General features: G+C 47.1%; 2 protein-coding genes and 2 pseudogenes across 16 annotated transcripts in view; 3 read left to right on the top strand and 1 right to left on the bottom strand.

Annotated features, from left to right (window-relative positions):
* Positions 1 to 15,801, top strand: part of TRAFD1 (TRAF-type zinc finger domain containing 1) — a 33,835-nt gene extending 18,034 nt beyond the window's left edge. For 4 of the 10 annotated variants that reach the window (XM_029921467.1, XM_029921465.1, XM_029921466.1 and 1 more), the window contains 5 exons: positions 2,616 to 2,846; positions 4,065 to 4,185; positions 5,087 to 5,426; positions 5,657 to 5,729; positions 5,954 to 6,882. In XM_029921467.1, coding sequence (XP_029777327.1) covers positions 2,616 to 2,846; positions 4,065 to 4,185; positions 5,087 to 5,426; positions 5,657 to 5,729; positions 5,954 to 6,013 — 825 coding nt within the window. In that variant the 3' untranslated portion in view covers positions 6,014 to 6,882. Of the gene's footprint in view, positions 1 to 2,615; positions 2,847 to 4,064; positions 4,186 to 5,086; positions 5,427 to 5,656; positions 5,730 to 5,953; positions 6,883 to 11,341; positions 11,425 to 12,912; positions 12,972 to 13,803; positions 13,828 to 15,583 lie in introns of those variants that run through there. The other 6 variants (XR_003902371.1, XR_003902372.1, XR_003902375.1 and 3 more) reach the window with 6 other exon arrangements.
* Positions 448 to 2,233, top strand: LOC115278308 (annotated as a pseudogene).
* On the top strand, positions 10,978 to 11,155 carry LOC115278612 (annotated as a pseudogene).
* Positions 15,410 to 23,945, bottom strand: part of HECTD4 (HECT domain E3 ubiquitin protein ligase 4) — a 183,852-nt gene continuing 175,316 nt past the window's right edge. For all 6 annotated transcript variants that reach the window (XM_029921457.1, XM_029921458.1, XM_029921460.1 and 3 more), the window contains 6 exons: positions 23,025 to 23,128; positions 22,707 to 22,928; positions 19,284 to 19,447; positions 18,894 to 19,089; positions 18,210 to 18,432; positions 15,410 to 17,512 (listed from right to left, as the gene is read on the bottom strand). In XM_029921457.1, coding sequence (XP_029777317.1) covers positions 17,376 to 17,512; positions 18,210 to 18,432; positions 18,894 to 19,089; positions 19,284 to 19,447; positions 22,707 to 22,928; positions 23,025 to 23,128 — 1,046 coding nt within the window. In that variant the 3' untranslated portion in view covers positions 15,410 to 17,375. The remainder of the gene's footprint in view (positions 17,513 to 18,209; positions 18,433 to 18,893; positions 19,090 to 19,283; positions 19,448 to 22,706; positions 22,929 to 23,024; positions 23,129 to 23,945) is intronic.

Raw genomic sequence — 23,945 nt, 5'->3', positions numbered from 1 at the left:
GAGCAAACTAATTGAATGCATCTGAGGCAGGAGTAGCAATATATTTCTTAACATAGCATGACTGATCTACGGATTTGAAAACTCTACCTTGTTCCCTTTGGAAAAAGAAATGTTCATTCCAGCAGGCCTGCTTGCTCCTCCCATTGTGGTCACTAGTGTTCATCGCTATTGGCCATCTTATAAGCTGGTCTCACTTCATGCCACATTTTGATGTATTGGAGTCATATTGAAGTCTTTGCAATTCCCTAGAAGGATTAAGGGTCCTTTTTGCACTTGACTTTTTCTGCCTGCAAGGTGTGTGTGGCCATCCATCATGTTTCCTCAACACTCAACAACACAGAGCCCTTGCTTGCAGAGTCTCACATGACTTTCAGGAAGCCATCCAAGGTCAAAAGTCCCACCTGTGCCCTCTTTGAAAGTGCTGTGTCTGCTTCTCTCTAGCCTGTCATGCTGTGGTGGGGGCTCCTAATTAATCCCCTGTTGGTCTGCACCACTAGGCTGAGTTCCTTGAGGAGGTTCTGTGTTTTCCTAGCCACTGAATCTTTCAGTACCTGGTATGTGAAAGGTGTCCTATTCTTTTTGAATGGTTGAAAGTTCTTGAGCCATTTAGGAATCATTCGAGAATAGCCTTTAGGTTTGAGGATTACTGGTGGCGGGAACCATTTTTTCCCTCAGCAGTCTTACTCTCTCTGATTTGGCATTTCCATAACAAGTAATCCCTATGCTCTAGGTGGAATATATATGCCCCCCATAAGTGGAATAATACAGTATTTGAATACATCAGGTTTTTGTCTTGGGAGCAGCATAAGAAAACCCATTAATAGGGATAATAGCCTCTCTTACTCTGTGGTTGTGGAAAGAATCTTGAATGTTCTCAATTTAAAAAGAATAATCAAGACTGAGTGCATTTTCTCCTCTGGAGGAAGGCGAAGGAAGAGGTAAATCCAAATTTCCATTTTCAAGCTGGATCCGATTCAGCAGTGATTTTACCTAGCATTCCACAGGACTGTGCCAAATCACCCTCTCCCCATACAAGTAGTTCAAGAAAACAACCTATGAGTGCAACACTTAGAGAACGGTTAAGGAAAACTAGTTCTTCATTTAATTCCTGTGATAGTGTGATAAAACATCTTAAAGTAGAGAATGAAGAACATGATCAGACTTTCCCCAAGAAACCAGCATGAACAGAAGCAAACTGTTCGGAATTTCAGGAAAATTTTAAACACACAGACAGTGAATGTGAAAGTACATATTTAAAAATCCCTTCAAGGATATCAGTGCATGTGAATCTCAGTCACTTGATACTAAGTCATGCAGTGATCTCCAAAGTGACTTTGTGAATGAGGATCTTCCCAAACACGGATTAACTGAAGAAAGAACAAAATTGTGAAGCAGATTGAGGAGAAAGAGGACCTTCTTCAGAGACTAAACCTGGTCAAAATGTATAGATCAAGGAAGTCGTGAAAGAGAAGTGGAGAAGCTGTAGCCAGCAGTTGCTGGATGAGGTGCAGTCGGCTCTGTGTGAGAACAAGAAACAGCCTGACTCAGTTGATAGACCACTGTGAGTTAGAGGACAAACAGCTACGGTATTGCAGAAATCAAGAAGAGTTTCTTGGCGTTTAATTCGGAATTTTTTCCCCAGAATATTTTTGAGAATGTCCACTTAAAAGATACTTCATACGTTCATTTCTAAAATGAATAGAAGATAGAAACCATTAGGGCTTAGAGAAAGTTATCTTGATGAATATCAGTTTACAGCACTCTGTTATGTAAATGTAAAATAAGTTCTAAAATGAAAATTTAGTATTTTGGATAAATTTGCCAAAGATAACTTGACATTTAAAGAAATGTGAAAAAAAAATTAAATCATGTTTAAAGAAATTTGGCCCTTTCTGGAAGTCAGTTTTAATACATTGTTGTATAAAGTTTGGTTTTAAATGTTAAAAAATAGTTCAGTCTGGTGAATGTCAAAACCTAAAATGGTCTAAAAATGCCTGCCTGTCTCCTAAGTTTATGAACCTTGTTTCCATCTGTTTGCCACATATTTCTATCTAGATGGTATAGCAGGTAATTCAACTTGTTCATATGTTCCCTCCTCCCCAAAAAATTAAACTAAAAAGAATAATATTAAACACCCCTACTCCCCTTAAAAAGAATAATCACTAGGGTGCCTGGCAGGCTAAGTTGGTAGAGAGGTGACTCCTGATCTTGGGGTTATAAGTTCGGGCCTCATGTTGGGTGTAGAGATTACTTAAAAATGAAATCTTCCTTTTTTTTTTTTTTTTTGAAATTATTTTAAATAGTCTCTGCACTCATCATAAGGCTCAACCTCATGACCCCAAGATCAAGAGTCAGATATTCTTACTGGGCCAGCCAGAAACCCCAAAAATGAAATAGTAAAAAAAACAACCCATGAACACAGTAAGAAAATATATAAAACAGTAGAAATATTAAAAATGAGTGTTCCATCTGTGTTTGCTCTAATTCACCCTTTTTAGGCTCTCTCTCCAGTATTAAGCAATATTAACGTGTTCTGACTTTTAGACAATGTTTTAGGAATGTAGTGTTTTCCTTAACCTCTTTTTTTTTTTTTAACCTACGTTTTTTTGAGACAGACCAGCTGTAACCCTTCCTGTGCCTTACCGTCACGCAGTATGGGCAGCACGCCCCCCAGAGGGGCGGAGGACCCTGACGCCATCTTCCAAAAGTTTCTGCAGCAAGCTTCAAGCAACCAGATAGACTCTTTGATGGGCCTGAGCAGCTCACCGCCTGTGGAGGATAGCGTCATCATCCCATGTGAATTCTGTGGGGTACAGCTGGAGGAGGAGGTGCTGTTCCATCACCAGGTAGAGGCCCTAGAGGGCCGGTCCGCTTGTTTCCATGCAGATCCTCTGAGTAACGCTAGGCTTTTAGACCTGAGAATGCTGCTTTGGCTTTTGAGTTGCATGTAAACCTGAACCTGGCTACTGGCCATGCCCTGTTCTGTGAGCTAAGGTGTACATTACCTCAGGCTTTCAGACTCTCTCTGCCTCTGTCACCTAAAACCCTAGTGTCCTTAGCTGAGGACCTAGGAGCCAGGACTCCCATTTAAAGCAAACATCCTGAACCTGCCAAAAGGATTTGGATGCAAGTTTCCCTGAGACCACTGACATTTTGTTTTTGACCAGGCGGCTTCTTCCCCTTTTGGTACCATTTGAGTCTTGAATTCCAGGAGTCCTGAAGGTCTGGCTTTTACCTTTATGTTTGACCTTGAGTAGGTCCTGTCCCCTCACTAGGGACGTCTGTAAGTGAAGGCATTAGACTAGGGAGTCTAAAGTTCTTCTTCAGGGGGGTGCGTGGGTGGCTCAGTTGGTTACGCATCCAAATTCGGCTCAGGTCATGATCCCACGGTTTGTGAGTTCGAGCCCTGTGTCAGGCTCTGTGCTGACAGCTCAGAACCTGAAGCCTGTCTTCGGATTCCGTGTCTCCCTCTCTCTCTGTCCCTTCCCCGCTTGCTCTTTCTCTCTCAAAGATAAACATTTGAAAAAAAAAAAGTTGTTTTTAGCTTTGCAGTCTAGGATCCCAACCTGTTAGTAAAAAAATACATTCTCTGCCTAGTCTTCTTAGTTAGGAGAAACTACTACTGGAGCTATGTTCTGCGTCATTTCTGTAGTTGGTCCTATACAGCTGTTGCTAGAACACACTTATCCTTTCTGTAGGAAAGCTTCTGCTTTTGGATTAAGCAGTATATAAGTAACTGCTTGTTGTTCCCAAGGAGAGTCTATGAAATAAGTAACCATGCAATTGACGTGCTTTTCTGGGTTCTTGAGACCAGCCCTTCCCTCATCCTAGTACCAATCGGCGCTTCTCTTAGTGCCTTAGGTGCTAATGGGAACGAGCCATTCCAGATGTGTTTCTTCTTAGTCCCAGCTCTTCCTCACGTGTGGTTGTCAAAGCTGTGTCCACCTCCTCCTTCCCCCCATTAGGTGTGTTCGCCCAACCTGCTATTTCTTCCTTTCCTCCCGCTGCTCCCTCTCCTAGGGATAACTCAGTTCTGAAGAACAAATTCTGTTTTTTCTTGTTAGGACCAGTGTGACCAACGCCCAGCCACAGCAAACAACCATATGACGGAGGGGATTCCTAGACAGGATTTCCAGCATCCAGAGACTTCAGCAGAGCTGCCCAAGAGGCGTGTCAGACACCAGGGTATTAGCCAGGGCTGAGCCAAGGCCACAGGTCTGCTGCTGGCTTGGGCCTGCTTACCACTTGTCATCTGCCACTCTGACGCGGGGGTTACCTGAATTCTGAATTCCCAAGCGCAGTAGGATCTCACAGGGGTCTCTCGAGGCTAGTGGTGGTCCCATGTGAGACTGAGTTGTCTCCAGTGTATTATAGGGTCATATTGGGGACATATGAGGGGTCAAATGGGGTCATAATTGGGGACAGCCATGAGAAATGCTTGTCAGTGCTTAGTCAGCCGTAGCTCTCCTGTCTGTGCAGTTAGCTGATAATTTGGAGATAATTTTCAGACCTTACTGTGTCTGAAGTAGGTCCCTATTTCAGGTTTCAGGTACTCGGGTTTATTAGTAATATTATTATTTAAGAACCTCATGACTGGGATGCTTGGATGGCTCAGCTGGTGAAGCATCCAACTCTGGCTCGGGTCATGATCTCATGGCTGGTGACCTTAAGCCCTGCGTTGGGCTCTCTACAGTCAGCTCAGGGCCTTCTTCGGATCCTCTGTCTCCCACTTTCTCTGCTTCCACCCATTAGAGCACACACACGCTTTTAAAAACAAACATTTTAAAAAGTGGCATGACTAGGCAAGTAAGCTGTTTTTGAAACCTAACCACTACAAAGCCACTTACAGATTATTTCTTGAGGTTTGCTGGCACACCATTGTTGAATACTCAGGAAGACTGAGGAGTCTGGTCATAAGTGTGGGCGGAGTATTCCTAAACTTGTCCAGAAAATGTGGGTTTCAGCAGCCCTTACAGCTAAGGCAGTTGTCTTCTACCCAGAATCCTGTTATTCCTGTCCCAAATCCCGCACTAATAGCAAGAGCAGGCATTTCCCTAAAGCTGGTGCTTTTTTTGTCTCTTCTCAGGAGACCTGTCTTCTGGTTACATGGATGATATCAAGCAAGAAACGGCTAAAGGGCCCACCTACCCTCTTCCTCCCAGAAGGCCCATTAACAATATGACGGCTACCTGTAACCGACTGTCGACGTCCACATCAGGCTCCAGACCTGGGTGCCAGCCCAGTCCTCCTCGCATACTGAAGCTCAACAACTTAGACAGCCAGGACAGCCGGGGGCGGGATCGAAACAGCCATAACTCAGCCATGGACACTGAACACGCTCCAGTGATTCACCCTGTACGAAGTCTCTACCCAGAAAACCTGGTACCCTCCTTTCCCCGTGGGCCGTCAGGGAGATATGGAGCAAGGTAAGAATCAGTAGCTCAGGAGGACATAGTGGGAGTGTGTGGACTTTTGTGTATATTGTGACCTGATTGCAAAATGTTCATTTACTTATCTGTGGGTTATTTGTTGTTCATTTATTTTGTCTGCTGGCGGAAAGCTGCTTTTCTCTGGTTCCAGCTATTTTTGTTCTCCGAGTTTTCTGACTCTTGTTCAGCAACCTCACAGGAACTAGTTTCCAATCCTTCTCTTTCAGTGGTAGGAGTGAGGGTGGCAGGAACTCGCGGGTCACCTCCACAACCGCCAACTACCGCAACAGAACTGCAAAGGTAATTGGGGATCCAGCCCGTGATGCTCAGTGAGGACTCAGAAGTGGGCGGGACTGGTGTGGTTCTTGAGGTCAGAGGAGATGAGCATCAGGCAGTCGTGGCCGAAGGACTGCTCTTTTGGCTTTGGCTGAGGAGGTTTCCATATAGTTTGGTATCTCCAGGGCTTTAAAGGAGGAGGACTGCTTTTTCACTTCCTGCTTTCTACTTTGTGTTCTGTTGTTTAGGCCAAGACTCCCAAGCAGCAGGGAGCTGGGGATGCAGAGGAGGAGGAAGAGGAGGAGTAATGGCGTCGGCAGAGAACCTGCACGTCGGTTCCGTCTTCTCTGCACAGCAGCACTTGGCGCAGTTCACCCCGTGGGCTCCATGGGCAGGGGAGCTTTTACAGATTTTAACGTTTTTTAGGTTCTGGCCATTTTGTGTCTTTTGAGATTGTGCTGTGGGAGTTTGAGGGTTTGGGGGAGGGTTAGCAGGGAGGCTGTTGAGAAATGTTTCAGCTTTAGCTGCTGCCTTTTGGCCTCACAGATATATAATTTATGGCCTCTCAGCCCACCAGGGCTCCATCTTTTGACATACTATTTCCACTGCTTCTTGGTGCTGTTTGGTCCTGGTGGAAAGAGAAGAGAGAAGGTTCTGGAAACCTAGTACTCACCAGTGAAGTGATTCTCTTGCTGGGCCTCGATTTGGGAATTTTCAGGTAACTTTTCCTGTGTACTGGCCCTCCCCACTCTAGGATTTGGGCCTCTGGTGTGTATGGAGGCACCTGATAGAGTGTTCAGGCCAGCTGCAGTATATGTTAGGAACAAGGCTTTTGGAGATGAGTTGAGCTAGAGGTGAGTGCACTAGAGACTTTGTTTTAATCTGCTTCTTTGGCATTTGGCATAACTGCCTTCTGTTTCTGGTGGGGAGCCCGGCTCCTTTGTCTTACTGCCTTCTGATGGAGAAGGCTGGGGGCTCCCTGTTGCCGCCAGGGCCATGCTGGGCTCTGCCTGGATCAGGCCTGAGGCTTAAGCTCCATGGCTTGCTCTGAAAACCAATTATCAGAGCCCCCTTCCCCTTTTTATTTTACTACTACTACTACTACTACTACTACTACTACTACTACTACTATTATTAACATCCTTGTAATAGAAATAAAGTTTGTACTTGGAGTTCAGTGGAGTCTTGTGGTTCCTTCTCCTTTGCCCTCTATAGATACCTTAGGGAAGACAGAGTAGGTGAGAGTCAGCCCTGAGTATGGGGAAACGTGAGCAGGACTAGGCTTTCTCTGTGCTTCCTGGCACCCTAGCAATTCTAGCATGAGCTGCTTCTCAGTGCCGGACATTCAAGACAGAGTTTTCTTTTGGATTTCAAAGAAATTGGCAGTTTCTGCAGCTCTGGTGATGATTTGGCACAGAGGTGGGTGGGGTTACCTCCAACTGAATAGAGAAAGGCAGATTCCTTAAAAGCCTCATTTCTTGTAGTTGTTGAGCCTTAGTAGAATTATTCATTACCCTTCGGCACCTCACAGTTCACACAGGACCTCAGGTCATTTTGAGGTCATTTGCTTTTCCCTTCACAACCTAGTGGGGGTGGGGAGAGAGGGAAAATTGTCCCTTTTCATAGGTGAAAAGGAGTGACCTGCGTAAGGCTATGCAGATAATTCACAGCAGAACCAGGACGCAAATCCAGGTTTGACCTATTTCGAGAGAAACCGGCTAGACTAGAAAAAGAATATTTAACTTTTGAGATTTTTTTTTGAATATTTTATGTCAGTTATACCTCAAAAAATATCAGTCCATTAGCTCAGAGACCTTGTCAGGTGAAAGAAGCTGGAAAGACTGAGAGACTTGTACCATTTCTGGCATGATTGAAAACCCCCTTGGAGGGGTGGGGTGGTGCCTGAGTAGCTTGGTCGGAAACGTGTCCAACTTCGGTTCAGGTGATCCCACACTTGTGAGTTTGAGTCCCGCGTCGGGCTCCGTGCCGACAGCTCAGAGCCTGGAGCCTGCTTTGGATTCTGTGTCTCCCTCTCTCTTCCCCTGACTCGCTTGCGCTCACTCGTTCTTTCTCTCTCTCTCTTCTCCTCTCCAAAAATAAACATAAAAAAAAAAACCTCTCTCCCCTTCTGCCTCTCTCTTCCTGCTCGTGTTCTTTCTAAGATAAAAATTAAAAAAAAAACAACAAAACCACTAACCCTCATACCTTCCACTCCCATTCAACATCTCCAGACTTTCACCTTGTTTCCACCGTCTGTGGGCAGCCAGTCTCATTAGTTTGTTTTGTTCATTTTTCTCCCCCTAAACTTCTTGTTTCTTTTTGCCAAAATAACCAAACACATGTGTATCGTATGTTTTTTCTCTTACACCAGAGGTAGCATGTTATACTCTTGAACTGCTTTTTTCACGTAACATATTCTCAAGATCACTTCTTTGTATATATGTGTTATACCTCAATTTAAAAAATCACGTTATCGTGTGGATGTACTGTGTTCTATTCTCCTATGTATGTTGCTTAGGTTTCCCAATATCTTAAGATTAAAAATAATGTTTCAGTGAATCAATTTGTTTCCTTATTTGTGATAGGCAGAATTTTAAGTTGGCCCTGAAGATTCTTGATTTCTGGTGTACATGGTGTATATGTAAATGTACATTTACATGGTGTACATGTAATTCCTTCCCCATGGGTGTGGGTAGGACTGTGAATATGATTGTTTTATATATTATGACAAAGTTATGAAGAGATTTTGCAGGTGTAAATAAAGTATCAGATCAGTTGGCTGTAAGGAAGATTGTGAGTGGACCTGACCTAATCAGATGAACCCTTAAAAGGGACTGGGAGAAATAGACCAATTTCTTGAAAACCACAAACTACTGAAATTCAACCATAAAAAAGTATAATACCATTTATCAGTTTTAACAGATACAACTATTCAGGTTTTTTATTTCTTGAGTCAACTTTGGTATTGTCTTTCAAAGAATTTGTCCATTTCAGTAAGTTAATTTATTGGCATAAAAGTGTTCATAGTATTACCTAATTTGAAAATATCTATAAAATCTGTAGTGATGTCACGTCTCTCATTTTTGATGTTGATCATTCCGTTTTTCTTCTTGATCTGTATGGCTGGAGCAGATCTAGCCAAAATCGTCGATATTTAGGTCATATTTGCAGGCCATATTATCTGAATTGCAACTACTCAGCAATGCTGTTAGAGACTGAACACAGCCATGGACAATATCCATGGGTGTGGCTTCCCATGAGATTATTTACAAAAACAGGCAGCTGGATTATGAGCCAGAGTATGGGAACCCTGGGTTAGAGATTTATCAATTATTTATTGATCTCAAAAAAATCAACTTGGATTCCATTGATTTCCTTTACTGGTTTTCTGCTTCCATTTAATTGGTTTCCATTCTGATCTTTTGTTTTTTCTTCAAACCTGATCATTATTTGCTTTCTTCTTACTTTGAGCTTCTTTCTTGTTCCAGTTTAAGATCAAAGTGGAGATCATTTGTTTAAGACTTTTTTTTTTGTAATATAAGTGCTTGGTGCTATAAATTTCCCTAAGAACTGCTTTACCTGCATCTCATATACTTTGGTGTCTTTTTATCTTCATTCAGTTCAAAATACATTTTCTTTATCCTCTAAGCTATTAATTAGTTTATAATATTTTGATATTTTCCAGATTTAAAAAAGAATTTTATTTTGACAGTGTGTGCACACAAACAAGCAGGTGAGTGGCAGAGAGAATCCCAAACAGGCTTTGCACTGTGAGCATGGAGCCTGATGTGGGCCTTGGGGCTTGAACTTATGAACCCTGATATCATGATCTGAGCTGAAATCCAGAGTTAGACACTTATGGCCAACTAAACTTTCGCAAAGCAGTAAAGACTATCCAGTAGAAGAAAGATAGTCTCCAGCAGATGGTGTGGGGAAAGCTGGACAGCCACATGCAGAAAATAAACTCAAAATGGATGAAAGACCTAAATGTAAGACAGGAAGCCATCAAAACCCTAGAAGAGAAAACAGGCAAAAACCTCTTTGATCTTGACTGCAGCAACTTCTTACTCAACATGTCTCCAGAGGCAAGGGAAACAAAAACAAAAATGAAGATAAAAAGCTTCTGCACAGTGAAGGAAAAAATCAGCAAAACGAAAAGGCAGTCAATAGAATGAGAAGATATTTGTAAGTGACATATCGGCAAAGGGCTAGTGTCCAAAATTTATAAAGAACTTATCAAACTCAACACCCAAAAAACAAGTAATCCAGTGAAGAAATGAGCAAAAGATACGAATAGACACTTTTCCAAAGAAGACATCCAGATGGCTAACAGACACATGAAAAAAATCCTCAACATCCATCATCATCAGGGAAATACAAATCAAAACCACAATGAGATACCACCTCACACTGTCAGAATGGCTAAAAGGAACAACATAGGCAATGACAGATGTTGGTGAGAATGCAGAGAAAGAGGAAACCTTTTGCACTGCTGCTGGGAATGCAAAGTGGTGCAGCCACTCAGGAAAACAGTATGGAGTTTCCTCAAAAAATTAAAAATAGAACTACTGTACAACCTAGCAATTGTAGTACCGGGTATTTATCCAAAGGATACAGGTGTGCTGTTTTGAAGGGGCACATTGTGTGGTGTTAGGAGGGGCACATGCACCCTAATGTTTATAGTAGCACTATTGACAACAGCCAAAGTATGGAGAGAGCCCAAATGTCCATTGACAGTTAAATGGATAAAGATGTGGTATATATACACAATGGAGTATTACTCAGCAATCAAAATGAATGAAATCTTGCTATTTGCTACAACATGGATGGAACTAGAGTGTATTATGCTAAGTGAAATTAGAGAAAGACAAATATATGACTTCACTAGTATGTGGAACTTAAGATTCCAAACAGATGGGGCGCCTGGGTGGCTCAGTTGGTTAAGTGGCCTGCTTTGGCTCAGGTCATGATCTCACCGGTTCACGAGTTTGAGCCCTGTGTCAGGCTCTGTGCTGCTAGCTTGGAGCCTAGAGCCTGCTTCAGATTCTGTGTCTCTCTCAGCCCCTCCCTCCCACACACACTCTCTCTCTCTCAAAAATAAACATTAAAAAAATTAAGATTCAAGACAGATGAACATAAGAGAAGCAAAAATAAAAATGGAGGGGAACAAAACATAAGAGACTCTTAAATATAGAGAAAAGACTCGGGATGAGCACTGGGCGTTATGCGTAGGGGATGAATCACTGGATTTTACTCCTGAAATCATTACACTAGCTTTGCGCAGCGGCGGTATCGTAGCCAATGAGGTTTATCCGAGGCGCGATTATTGCTAATTGAAATCATTACACTGTATGCAAACTAACTTGGATGTAAATTTAAAAGTTAAAAGAGTTGGGACAGTTAGCTGAGCCAGCCAGGCACCCAAGATTATTTGTTGTTTTAAACGTAAGTAATCTCTACATCCGTCGTGGGGCTTGAACTCACAACCCTGAGATCAAGAATCACATGCTCTTATGACTGAGCCAGCCAGCTGCCCCCAGATTTGTTGATTACTAATTTAATTTTCTAGTGGTCAGAGAACATAATTTGTATGAACTGAACCTCTTCAAACTCATTGAGGTTTGTTTTATCCTTAGAATATTCTCCAGGCCATAAATGTCCTTTATGTACTTGAATGTGCATTCTATTTTGGTTGGATGGAGTATTCTATCAATGGCAGGTAGGTCGGTTTGGTTGGTAGTGTTGTTCAAGGTTTTATATTCTTACTGATGTTCTGTTTACTTGTTCTTTTCATTATTGGGGGATGGGGAATGGGTCTGCTTGAAATCCTTATTGTAACTGAAGATTGCTTTTCCTATGATTCTATAATTGCTTTATTATTTTGAAGGCTTGTTATTAGATGTATAAATGCTTAAGATAGTTATGTTCTTGTTTGGCTCCTTTATTGTGAAATGACCTTTGTAATATTTGCTCTGATACACTTTGATATTAAGATAGCAATATTAACATTCTTCACGTTTCTTCTGATTTGTGTTGGCATAGTACATTATTTTCCATCCTTTTACTTTTATTCTGTTTGTATTTATAAAGTGGGTTTCTTAGTGGCAGCATATAGTTGGGGTTTTTGTTTTCGGCCCAGTTTGAAGAATTTGTCTTTTAATTTGGGTATGTAGACCATTTACATTTAATGTAATTATTGATATGGTTGGGTTTAGGATACTTTGTTTTTTTAAAGTAGGCTCCATACCCAATGTGGGGCTTGAACTCGGGACCCTGACATTGTCTCATGTTCTACCGACTGAGCCAGCCAGACACCCTGATAGTTAGGTTTAAAGAAATCTTTTTGCTGTTTCTCTTTGGTGTTCTATGTGCCTTTCTTTCTTCTTTTCTTTCTTTTCTTTTCTTTTTTTCTTTCTTTCTTTTTCTTTCTCTCTCTCTCTCTTTTTTTTTTTTTTTTGCTTTCTTTTAATACTTATGATTCCACTTATCTCCTTTGTTGGCTTATTAGTTTTATTTATTATTTAAGTAGTTGTTTTAGGGGTTATAGTACATACACCTCTGATTTATCACAGCTTCACAGTTAACCTTTAAGTAATATTGTGCTACTTCATGATTGGTAGGTAATACAGTAGCATATTTCATGTATTTCCTCCTAGCCTTTGTGCCATTGTCATATATTTTTTTTAAATTTTGGTCGAGGAGAGGCAGAGAACAGGAGATAAAGAATCCCACGCAGGCTCCACAGTGTCAGCCAGGAGACCAATGCAAGGTTTAAACTTCTGAACTGTGAGATCATGACCTGAGCTGAAATCAAGAGTCAGATGCTTAACCAATTAAGCCACCTAGGTGCTGGCCCCCCATTTCTTTATTCATCATAAATCTCCCAATACCTTGTTTTGTTTAAATACACAATTATCTTTTAGGGGCACCTGGGTGGCTCAGTCGATTGTCCAACTTCCACTCAGGTCATAATCTCACAGCTAGTGAGTTTGAGCCCTGTGCTGGGCTCTGTGCTGATAGCTCAGAGCCTAGAGCCTGCTTTGAATTCTGTCTCCATGTCTTTTTGTCCCTCACTCACTCGTGCTCTCTCTCTCAAAAACATTAAAAAGAATAAAAGTTAATTATCTTTTAAAGACATTTAAATAAGAAAAATATCTTCTATATTTACCCATGTAGTTACCATTTTGCTACCTTTTTCTTTCTGCAGACCCAGGTTTCCACGTGGTACCATTTTCCTTTTGCATGAAGGACTTTGTTGTAGTGCAGGTTAGCCTGTGTTCTTTCTCAGCTTTTCTATGTCTGAAAAGGTTTTTATTTCTTCTTCACCTTTTAAAAAATTGTGGTAAAATACATCTAATGAAATTTAACATTTAAAAAAGTGTTTATTTTTGAAGGGGGGTGCAGGGAGGGGCAGAGAGAGGACAGAGGATCCGAAGCAAGCTCTGCACAGCAGTGTAGATGTTGGGATTGAACTCGATCAGGTGTCACTAAATTCATTCACAGTGTTGTGCAATCATCACCACTATCTTGTTCAGGAATTTTAATTTTAAAGGAAATGCTATACCCAGTAAGTGCTCACTCCCTAAGCATTAGCCTGATCAGTCTCTAGGTACTTGCCAATTTGCTCCTTCACTATTTGAAAGGTACTTTTGTCAGGTACAGAATTCTAGGTTGATAGCTTTTTCCCTCTCAGTACTTTAAATATGTTGCTCTGCTGTCTCCTTGCTCATATTGGTTCCACTGAGAAATCTACCATCCTTGTCTTTGTTCTTTGGTACGTAATGTGTCTTTGTGGGGGGTGGTTTTAAGATTTCTTTATCACTGATTTTATAGAATTTGTGATGTACCTTGTATGGTTCTGTGGCATCATTGTTCTGCAGCCGCCGCCACCACTGTTTCTTGTGCTTAAGGTTCATTAAACTTGCATATTTATAGTTTTCAAGCAAATTTGGAAAAAATTTCAACTGTTATCTCAAGATTCCCCCCCATCCCATCTTGTCTTCTCTTTGGGGAATTATTCTCCTGTAGTATTATAGGCCAAATGAAGTGTCATATCTTACTGATATTCTTTACTTTTTTGGATTTGTTTTGTTTTCAGATGGATCATTTGTATGCTTCCAAGGTAACTAAAACCTTCTGCCGTCTAATCTGTTGCTAATCTATCCAGTTTTAATCTCAAACATTGTAGTTCGCATTTCTAGAAGTTCAGTTTGGATTGTCTATATTTTCCATGGTTCTACCTAACGTGTTCAGTGTTTTTTCACCTAGTTTTGTAAACCTATTGTATAGGGTAATAACTGTTTTAATGCTCTTGCCTGCTAATTCTATCATTTGTAAAATTTCTGGGTCAGTTGCAGTTGATTTTTCTGGGTGCTATTTTGTTGTATCTTTGCATGTCCAGTGGGTTTTTTTTTTAATTGGATGCCAGACATTCTGAATTTTACCTACTTATGTGCTGGGAATTTTTTTTTTTTTTTAAATTAGGAGCTTGAACTCATAACTCTGAGATCACGAATTGGATGCTCAATAAACTGATGCACTCAGGCATCCCGTGTATTTCCCGTATTTTTGAGCTTTGTTTTTGTACGTGGTCACTTGGAGACAGATTGATCCTTCTGGGTCAAACTTTTAAGCTTTATTAGGTGGGACCTGAATAGGAATTGGGCTAATTTTGCTTCACTACTAAGGCAAAACCAAAGTCCCACAAATTAAGTTTTCTGTATTGGCTACTGGGAATAGAAACTATTTCCTGTTCTTTGCCAGCTCTGATCCTTTTGGCCGGTTCCTTTCCCAGCCTCTGGCAGTTTCCGTATATGCCTGAGATTATCAGTGCTCAGCTGAATACCTGAGGGTTTCAGGAGCTCGACAGCGTTCTTCGTGCACCTCGTCCTCTCTAGTACTCAGCCCCGCAAACTAGCTGCCCGGGTTTCTGAGCTCTGGGAGACTGTTGAGTTCAACCTTGGGTTTCCCCTCCTCTTGCTGCTCTCTGAAAACTATCCAGACCATAAGCTGAGGCAATAGGAGGGCCCACCATATTTCTCTTCTCTTCTCAGATCTGTCCTTATTGCTTGTTTTGAGAACTATACATATGTTGGTTTTTTTAGTTGTTGAGGTGGGGAGGTTGTCTGGTTTCTGTTCATTTATTGTGATTAGAAATGCCCTGAAGGCATTTTATTTCTAGATTGTTATAAAGCCTGATGCCATTCTGATATGTATGTAATTTTTCCTTTTGAAGCATTTTAGGATGTCTGTCCCTGGTATTTTTAAACTTCCCCCTTTTGTAAAATGGTGTGGATTCTTTTTCCATTCAAAGAGCTGGACATTTAACACTTTGTCTGGAAACTCATGACCTCTTATTTTTCAGAAAATTTTTTTTTTGTAATTTTGCAGAATTCCAGTGATAGTAGGATGCTGACCATCTTAGACTGATCCCATTTTCCTACAGCAGGGGGCAGAACATGCAGGGTGTGGTTTAGCTTTGACCTTGGATTTCCATTCCTTCAATCATCCTTTCTATATGAAAACCAGACTCAAGGGGCTGAATGGGGATGGGGAGGGGGAGAACTAGTTTATAAGCATGATGGAGTAAGAATCACATCAAGTGTAGAGACCGTAATTAGAAACACAAATCCTAAACACTGGACCAGACTTATGTCAGCCATTGAATCTTGTCACTGAGTAGAGGACCACACAACTCTTACAGATCAAAATTAGATGAAGGTTATTTATTGGTGCGACTTTTTTCTGTAGTGAGCTTTCTTTACACAGCAATGGTGTAAATAGCATCAAACTGAATGAAAACTTTGTTAAATGCAACCATAAATAATTATAATAAATATACATCAAGTAACTTTACAGCACACGTTTTTTTTTTTTAGGGCCAAGGTTTGGATCGGTCTGGACCTCTCAATGTGCTCTCTGGGAGAAGCAGTCCTGTTAGCAGCAGACATCTTACAGCTGTCATCAAATCAAGTGCTGGGCCACAAGCAGCTTCCCAAACCCCCCTCGGGGAGGTCGCTAACAATTCGGAGTCCATTCAAGGGATGGGAAGGATTGGAGGGGACCACGAATTTAAAAATACAGAGAGGAAGAACCACTTCTAATAATCCAAAGGCTCCTTCGTTATGCAGAAATGAGATAAGAGGATCCTTGTCAGGACTACATCCTGGTCTGGCCCCCAGGAGGCAGCAGCCAACCCTCCTCCCTCCGGCCCTGGAGCCTGCGCGCAAGCACGCCTCTCCAGCTAGGACTGCCCTTGCATCAAATGTAACTGATGCATCCAGGTTTAGCGTTTCCTTAGGCTGGGGAATCGCTTCGATAATGGTCCTTAACGCATTTCCTAAGAATAAGAGGGAGGCGATGGATGCTAACGGCTCTAACGCTAACGTTCATACATCTTTCCAACAGGCCAGGGCCGCAGCAGAGAAAGGAAGAGCACGGCTTTCTCTCCCCAGCATGCACACTCTAGAGCCTTCTAGTCAGCACTCACTCAGAACCTTCAGTATTCACAATATTATACAATAAATACATTGATGCAATTGCAGAACTGGCAAGGCCCAAAATGACAGTGTCCAACAAGCTGGCATATGCTGCTCTTGAACAAAGTACCATCAGACAAAGACCTGTTTGGGGCACAGATGCACTGGGGCAGTGGGAGAGCCTGGGGCAGCTCCACCCTGGCACACACGCTCAAATGGGGCAGCGGGGGGGGGGGGCGCTGGCCAGAGGGGCAGAAGGACCCCCACAGTGGTCCTTGGAAGGTCTTGGTCACTGAAGTAGACCCCAGCTTGAGCAGAGCACCTCAGTCAGTCGCTCTTTTTAAAATAGGCTTGTGGCTCTTCTGTCCCATCACCAACCCTGTGGTGAGGAAGGGCCATTTCCGAGTAAAAAGGGGGGTAGGCTTGAATCATGTGCTTTCCTGTTCAATCAGTCTCAGAAAAAGCCCCCCCTCGAGCACTGCCCCTCCTCTGGGCTTCCTGACCTCCTGGGCCTGGGACACGCCTCGCTGTGAAGGGCAGAACGAACCCTCAGATCGGGGGCCCAGGAGAGACGGAGCAGAGGGCTGTCTTGGGGGGAAGGGGTGGGGCAGCCACTGGGGTGCTTTTCCTCTGGAAAACCCCGAGCATAAACAAGGCTGGGAAGCTGGAAGATCAACACACAAAGCTCCCTGTGTGTCTCCCATGTTGGGGTAACGCCCAACCCTTTCAGGATGGAAGGAGGCCTGCGGAGCTGCACCCACGATCCCGCTCAAGGCGGGAGGGGCGGGGCCCCAGACGTGCAGACACAGCAGGATGCATCTCCCCGCCGCCTGCCTGCTGGGTGCTTCCAGGATGTGGAACTAACTGGGCCTTCCGGCATCAGAACCCAGTGGCCACGAGAGACAAGGTCCAGGAAGGTCGAATGAGACAGAGGCTGCCTGGGAACTAAACTACCTACAAACATACCACAAACAGGTGTAAAAGAACCAACCCATCACAAAACACACACATACAAAAGGTTAAGTCTTCCAGGAAGCTAGACAAGTCTTCCTGGAATGCGGACGAAAGTTCGGAAAAGCAAAATGTCGCCAACTCCTCACGCAGGGCCCGGAGGGATGTGCCCTCAGTGGCAGGCTTCCCAGGCCGGCGGAGCGGTGCCTCGGGGACGGACTAACTCCGGGGCTCCCTCCCCTCAGCCACTCAGGGGGTCTTCACGGTAGTGAATGGCACAACGAAGCTTCTCCAGCATGATTTCCAGAGAGGAGTACTGGGGAAGTTTGATCATGAACATGCAGGTCTCCACTCGGATGTAGCGAGAGTCTGGGGAACCTGCAAAAAAAACCCCATCGGGCCAGTGTTAGAGGCTGGGCTCCCTGCTTCCAGGTTTGCCTCTCTGGGCAGCTCTGAGCTAAGCAAGGCTCAAGCAGGAGGAGGGGCCCAGGCAGGGCAAGAGAAGATTCCGGAGGAGAAAATGGCCGACAAGTGGGACAGCACAGGCACCAGATGGCTGACCTGTGAGGGAATCTGGTGGTAGACAGGTTTGTTCAGCCAGCAAAGGGTCTGGTTTTGTTATTTTTCTACATTTAGAAGTTAGAAAGTTAAAACTTTTCTAAAAACCCTCTTTAGCTTCTTTAAGTATCAGAATATAGGGACGCTTGGATGGCTCAGTTGCTTGAGTGTCTGACTTTAGCTCAGGTCATGATCTCATATATAGTTAATGAGTTCAAGCCCCACATCGGGCTCATTGCTGTGAGTGCAGATCCTCTGTCACCCCCCTCCCCAATCCTCCCCTGCTTTCACTCTCTCAAAAGCAAAACATTAAAAAAATGGGCCTATAGGGACTCCTGGCTAAGGTTTGGGAGGCACATGACAACCCCTTCCCCTGCGTAGGCCTGTCCCCCGTTTACATTTGGGCTCAGCTGTCCACCGATGTCCCTCCCTCCGGCAGGGCCCGCAGCTCCCAGCTGCCCCGCTGAGAGAAGGGCCTGCGTGTCCCACTTGGACGACTCCGAGAAGAAGGCGGTACCTGCTGTGCCATCTGGGGGAGCAATCTTCATGGGGTAGGGGGGCACGTGGGCTGTGTCAGGGCCCCCGTCTTTGCAGGGGCAGGTGAAGGGGATGCGTTCCTGGTTACAGGCGAACTTGATGAACTTGCACAGCTCCTCCTGCGTGAACATCTCCAGCGCCCCCCAGAAGAACTCGATGTGCTGGTCCGTCTCCATCAGCCCCACCTGGTACATGGTGTGGGCCTGGGGAGGGAAGGCCTCGGCTGGGAGCGGGCCCAGGCCTCTGCGGCGGGGACACGATGGCCGCAGGGCACGGAGACCACAACCGTGACCGAGGCGGCCAGCGCCCATCGTGTGGCTGCAGCCTGGACACCGTGCCCGGAGCAGAGGCTCCACGCGCGTCACCCCGTGAGTGAGCGCACCGGGCAGGTCCTGTCACCGTCCCCGCTAGATGTGAAGTCACTGGGCGAGGTCTCACCGCCGGCAAGAAGCCAGCCGGGGAGGCCGGGCTGCGGCCTGAGGAACGGACCGGGCTTGGCAAGAACAGCCTTCACCTCGGGACGTGGCTTACCACGCGGACCCTGAAGGCCAGCCGTCCAGGCAAGTGACTTAAGCTCTGGCGTCCCCAGCTGGGGGGGGGGGGGTACAGGAGGCCAGGCACTGGGACACATGGGGCCCACCCCGGCAGGGCCCTGGCCACTGACCTTGAGGAACTCGAGGTTGATGTAGGGCAGGCCGCAGGTGCGCAGCTCCATCTCCAGCGGGCTGAGCGTGGTGAGCAGCTGCAGGGGGATGACGGCGCCCAGGCCCGCCCTCACGGCCGTCACGCACTCGGCGTTCTGGAGCTCCCGCAGCCGCAGGCCCCGGATGGCCGCCGCGTACATGTCCTTGTTCTCCCACCTGCGGGCGCCAGGGGCAACGGTGACCGGACGTCCTGGTCCTGGCCGCTCCGGGACCGCCCCCCGCCACACAGCTGGGGCCTTAACGTCCTGCCGCTGCACACCCGCCACCCTTCCCGGCGCCCCGCGTCCTGCCGCACGGCCTCCCCGCGTGAAATCCGGCCCCCACCCCCACGGCCGCGTGCGCGCACTCACGCCACGGGGATGTGCCGGCCGCGGCTGCACAGCTCCACCTCCTCGCCCGTCATGGTCAGGTACGTGAACCGGCAGCACGGCTTGGGGCCCTCGGGGCTCTCGGTGGCCAGGTGCTGGGAGGCGATCTCGGCACACAGGGCCTCGAGCTCGGTCTCGTCGTTGATCTGGAGGGTGGAGGCAGACGGAGGCTAACCGCCTGCCCTGCTCCCAAGGACCCCGGGGAGGCAGAACCCCAAGCTCTGGTTGGGCAAACACCAAGCACTGAGTGCCCCGGGACTACCCTTGGCCATTATGAACGTGCATATGGCACAGCCCTGGCCACTTTGCCATGAGTTCAGGGTTGGGTGTGTGGCCCAGACCACATGAAACTCTGGCTAATGAAACCCAAATTGTAACCATTTGGAAGCAGCAGCCCACTCTCACTGACGGGGACTGTAGGATGGCTCATGTATACTAGGAGGGGCACCTGGAAACCAGTTCCTGGTGACATTATTTGAGCAGCTGGATTCCACTTTGCCTAAAGCCAATCTTTATTCCTATTTAGTTTTATTTTTTACATGTTTCTTTTTGAGAGAGAGACACAGAGCGTGAGCAGGGGAGGGGCAGAGAGAGAGAGAGAGAGAGAGAGAGAGAGAGAGAGAGAGAGAGAGAGAAGAGTCAGAATCCCAAGCAGGCTCTAGGCTCTGAGCTGTCAGCACAGAGCCCAATGCAGGGCCTGAACTCACAAACCATGAGATCATGACCTGAGCCAAAGTTAGAAGTCTAACGCTGAGCCACCCAGGCGCCCCAATCCAGATTTCATTTTAAAAGCAAATCATTTAAAATTAGGGTCCAGGGGCGCCTGGGGGGCTCAGTCAGTTAAGTGTCCGGCTTTGGCTCAGGTCATGATCTCACGGTTCATGCATTCAAGCCCCGCGTCGGGCTCTATGCTGACAGCTAGCTCAGGGCCTGGAGCTTGCTTCCGGTTCTGTGTCTCCCTCTCTCTCTGACCTTCTCCTGATCACGCGATCTCTGTCTCTCAAAAATAAATAAAAAAACATTAAAAAAAATAAAATAAAATTAGGGTCCAAAAGACACTGAGGTGCCTGCTAGGCCACAAAGGAGATGCTAGGATCTGGCCCAGAGAAGAGTAAACTTGCACTTCTAGGATGCTGAAGGTGACAGGTACAACTATCAGAAGTTCAGAATATTCTTCCTGGTTCGTGTGCCCCAACCCTGGTGTGGTCTCGTGTCCCAACGCCCTCTGTGGCTTTGCACAATGCCTTCAGAAAGAAGCCTTAGGCTGGATGGTCTTTCAGGACGCTGTCTTACCTCCCCCGCTGCGTGCCCCAGGCCCTGGCTGCACCCACAGCCTTGGGGGGACTTCTCGAAGCAGTGCCTGGCAGGGACTCAGGAGTCCCCAGCCCACAGGGGCTATCCTGCTTTGACATTTTAGATAACTCACGGTTGTGTCTCTCTCTCTCTCTCTCAAAAAATTAATAAGATGTTAGATAACTCACGGTCATCCCCGCCTCTGCTGAGAAGCCAACCACTAATCCGAGATCCTGGCTTTGGTGCGCCCTGGCGCTGGCTGCCCTCAAGTGGAGGCTCAGGGGAGGACAACAGAGAGCCCGGCAACAAGGCCCCTCAGAGGGCCCAAGTTGCGTGCCTCCTTCAGCCGGGGCCCCGGTGAGAGCCGCCTAGGCCAGGCCCCGCCTGCTCCCCTGTGAGCACAGGCAGCCGCTCCAGGCGGGGGGGAGGCACCTCCGCCCTCTAACTTGAGGCTTTTCAGCTGGAGAGACCTAGGTCCCCCCTGGTGGCGCTGTTCCCAGCCGGCCCTCCTCTGAGCCTCCCCCCTCCTGGCCTGGGCATGAGGACCTGTGCACACAGCCCTTCCAAATAGGGCCTCACACATCAGGAGAACAACTCGGAAGCTTCCTGTGGCTGGGGTGAGAGCCACGGCAGGCCTCCACGACTGCTAACCGGTGGACAGACCCGAATGGCTCCCGTGGGCCCAGCCGGCAGCCTGAGCACTGACCACAGCCCTGCCAGGGGTTCAGTCACACACAGCCAAGCCTTCGCTGCCTGTCTCCCCAGGAATGTTCCCAACTCTGTCCCTGACCAATCCCAGGTGGCCCCCAAGGGCCGGTCTCCTGTGCTCTAAGGCCCTGAAACCAAGTTACTTACTTATTTATTAAAAAAATTTTTTTTTTACGTCTTTTATTTTTGAGAGACAGAGAGAGCGTGAGCAGGGGAGGGTCAGAGAGAGGAGACACAGAATCCGAAGCAGGCTCCAGGCTCTGAGCTGTCAGCACAGAGCCCAACACGGGATTTGAACTCACAAACCGTGAGATTGTGACCTAAGCCGAATTCAGATGCTTAAGCCACCTGAACCACCCAGGTGCCCCAAAACCAAGCTCTTAAAAGTGAAAGTGGGTCCATGCTGGGAGCCGATTCTGAACTAAGTTGAGAATACTCCTTGTGAGGTTAAGGCGGGTTTTGCAAGGCCTCCCACGTCTGCCCCACAATCAATTATTTTTTGAGCACCGACCCCCCCCTCCCCAGGCGCCTTGCTGATTGGTATTGGGAGTGACCTGTCCCCTTATTCTGGCCCTGAAATATGCAGATTGCACCTTGTGAAGGAACTTATTATAGGAATTTCTTTTGTGACTATGGGAGCAAATATTGCATTTCCTGAGAAATCTGTTTTACTTCCCCTCAAGAAAGCAGGCTACTGACCGCGCTCACAAAGAACCGACTTCTGCCTTTGCCATGCTAAACACATGGCCTCGTATTTGAATGCTGACAATCCCTTCCTTCCCCATATGATAAGCATCTAAGTCACCTACATCAATCACTATTGATAAAGATTATGCCTGAGTCTTCTACCAATCTATGTTCTGGGAAATTTTTACATGCCAAAGAAATTTGTCATCAGAAATCACTGTCGAAGGTAAATGCCACTTCTGTGCTGGGCCCCATACATGTTTTACCATAAATAAAGCTGACTCTCAGTGCAGAGATGCCTGCCTGGTGATGAGAAATTCGTGGCTCTCTCATCCCTCCCCCTTTCGCCAACGCCATCCATCCTTCAGGGAGCCCTGCACCTGCTAGACGAGGCCTCCAACGGTCCACTTGTGGGAGATCGCCCCGCCCCCGACACCCCTGCCTGCTCAGTCAGCTGCCGGGAACCCTTCACCCCTGTGCTTGGGAGGCCCAACAGGGATCAGTCACCCCTGGTCTGAAGCCAGAGACTTGTGTCCCCACAGAGCAGGCCTGGCCGGGGACAACTCATGTTCCCCGGGACATCCCAACCAGTGTTCGGGTGGAAGACTCGCGGGGTTTGGAGGCCCAGCACACGGCAGGTCACAGTGGCAGCCGTGAGCCCCGGGGACACTGCTCTGGAGTTCTGTTGTCCCCAGGATAAACGTGCTAGTCACTTACGCTTTCAAATTTCTTGACATAATTGTAGGTGAGGATGTCTGCTTCCTGCAGGTCTTGATCAGGGTCCAGGGGCTCACCCACCAGAGTCTTCCAGAAGGAAGGCAGGAGGTCCAGCGGGAGGGGGACATCTGCCCGAATCGCAATCCCCAGCAGCTGGCCCAGGAAGTGCAGCAGCTGCTCTTCCCCGTACGTGATGGGGCTCGGGGTGAGGATGTACTTGCCCTGGAGGCAGAGCAGAGACGCAGTGACCGCTGGGGGCCGGTCCCCACCCCCCAGAACACGTGTGCCAGGCTACCGCCCGCACCTCAGCCGTCTTACCTTGTTCTTGTTGACGGCTGAGCTGGGGCACAAGAGCAGGAGGGACAGTGAGGAGCTCTGCAGCTCTTTGCACACCTGCCACAGGAAGTGCCGGAAAGAGCCACCTGCGGGACAGATGGAGGCCGGGGGCGTTTGGGACCCGCTGGCCCGCCCTGCCCGCCCGCTACGGCAGCTCCTTTGCTGACCTGAACGTGGCTATGGTGGAGAGAAAACTGGTGGGAGTCCCGGGGTCAAGTCCTGCTGCGCCACTTACTGGCTGTGGGACCCCCAGGTAATCACTTCCCAGGGACCCAATCCGTCAAATGGGGACAGTCCCGTACCTACGTCGAGGGCTAGTTTCAAGGATTCAGAGAGACGGGATGCAGAGCCCTGCGCACCTGGCAGGCCGCGAGCTCACACGGATCCGCGGGCTTGTTTAACCCACGTCTGCCGCTCCGGGCTGGACCGGGAGCGCGGCCGCCACCCAGACCCAGGCGCCCAGTGTCCGTTCAGTGAGCAGCGTCCGGCTGCACAGCCGGACACACGGACGCCTGCAAAGCTCAACGGGCGATCATCAGCATCTCTGCTGCTGTCATCCCAAATGTGCCTACGATTTTCTTGTCACCTCCTGTGGCTGGGTGTCCTCTCTCCTGCACACCCCTCAGTGCCCTAAGGTCAGGAAGCTCAGAGGAAGCTGTGCATGCACACTGCTTGGTTGGAGCCAGGCAGAGGACACGCTTGTAGACAGATGTCCTCACTCGACATTCACAGAAAGGCAGGAGACCCTGGCCTGCTGAAGCCACCACCCGCTCGGCTTGGGAATCGCGTGTGCTGGGCACGTTCCACGCTCGCTCGGTAAGAGCAGGTCTGAGAGCCCGCTGGTGGCCCCGGCCAGGCCCCCAGAACCCATTCCCGGGCCCGGTGGGAACCGGCGCTTGCCGG

The sequence above is a fragment of the Suricata suricatta genome, chromosome 14, assembly GCF_006229205.1.
Source record: "Suricata suricatta isolate VVHF042 chromosome 14, meerkat_22Aug2017_6uvM2_HiC, whole genome shotgun sequence".
Taxonomy (NCBI): Eukaryota; Metazoa; Chordata; class Mammalia; order Carnivora; family Herpestidae; genus Suricata; species Suricata suricatta.
Note: the sequence above shows the minus strand (reverse complement) of the source record. Positions and strands in the feature narration are given on the sequence as shown.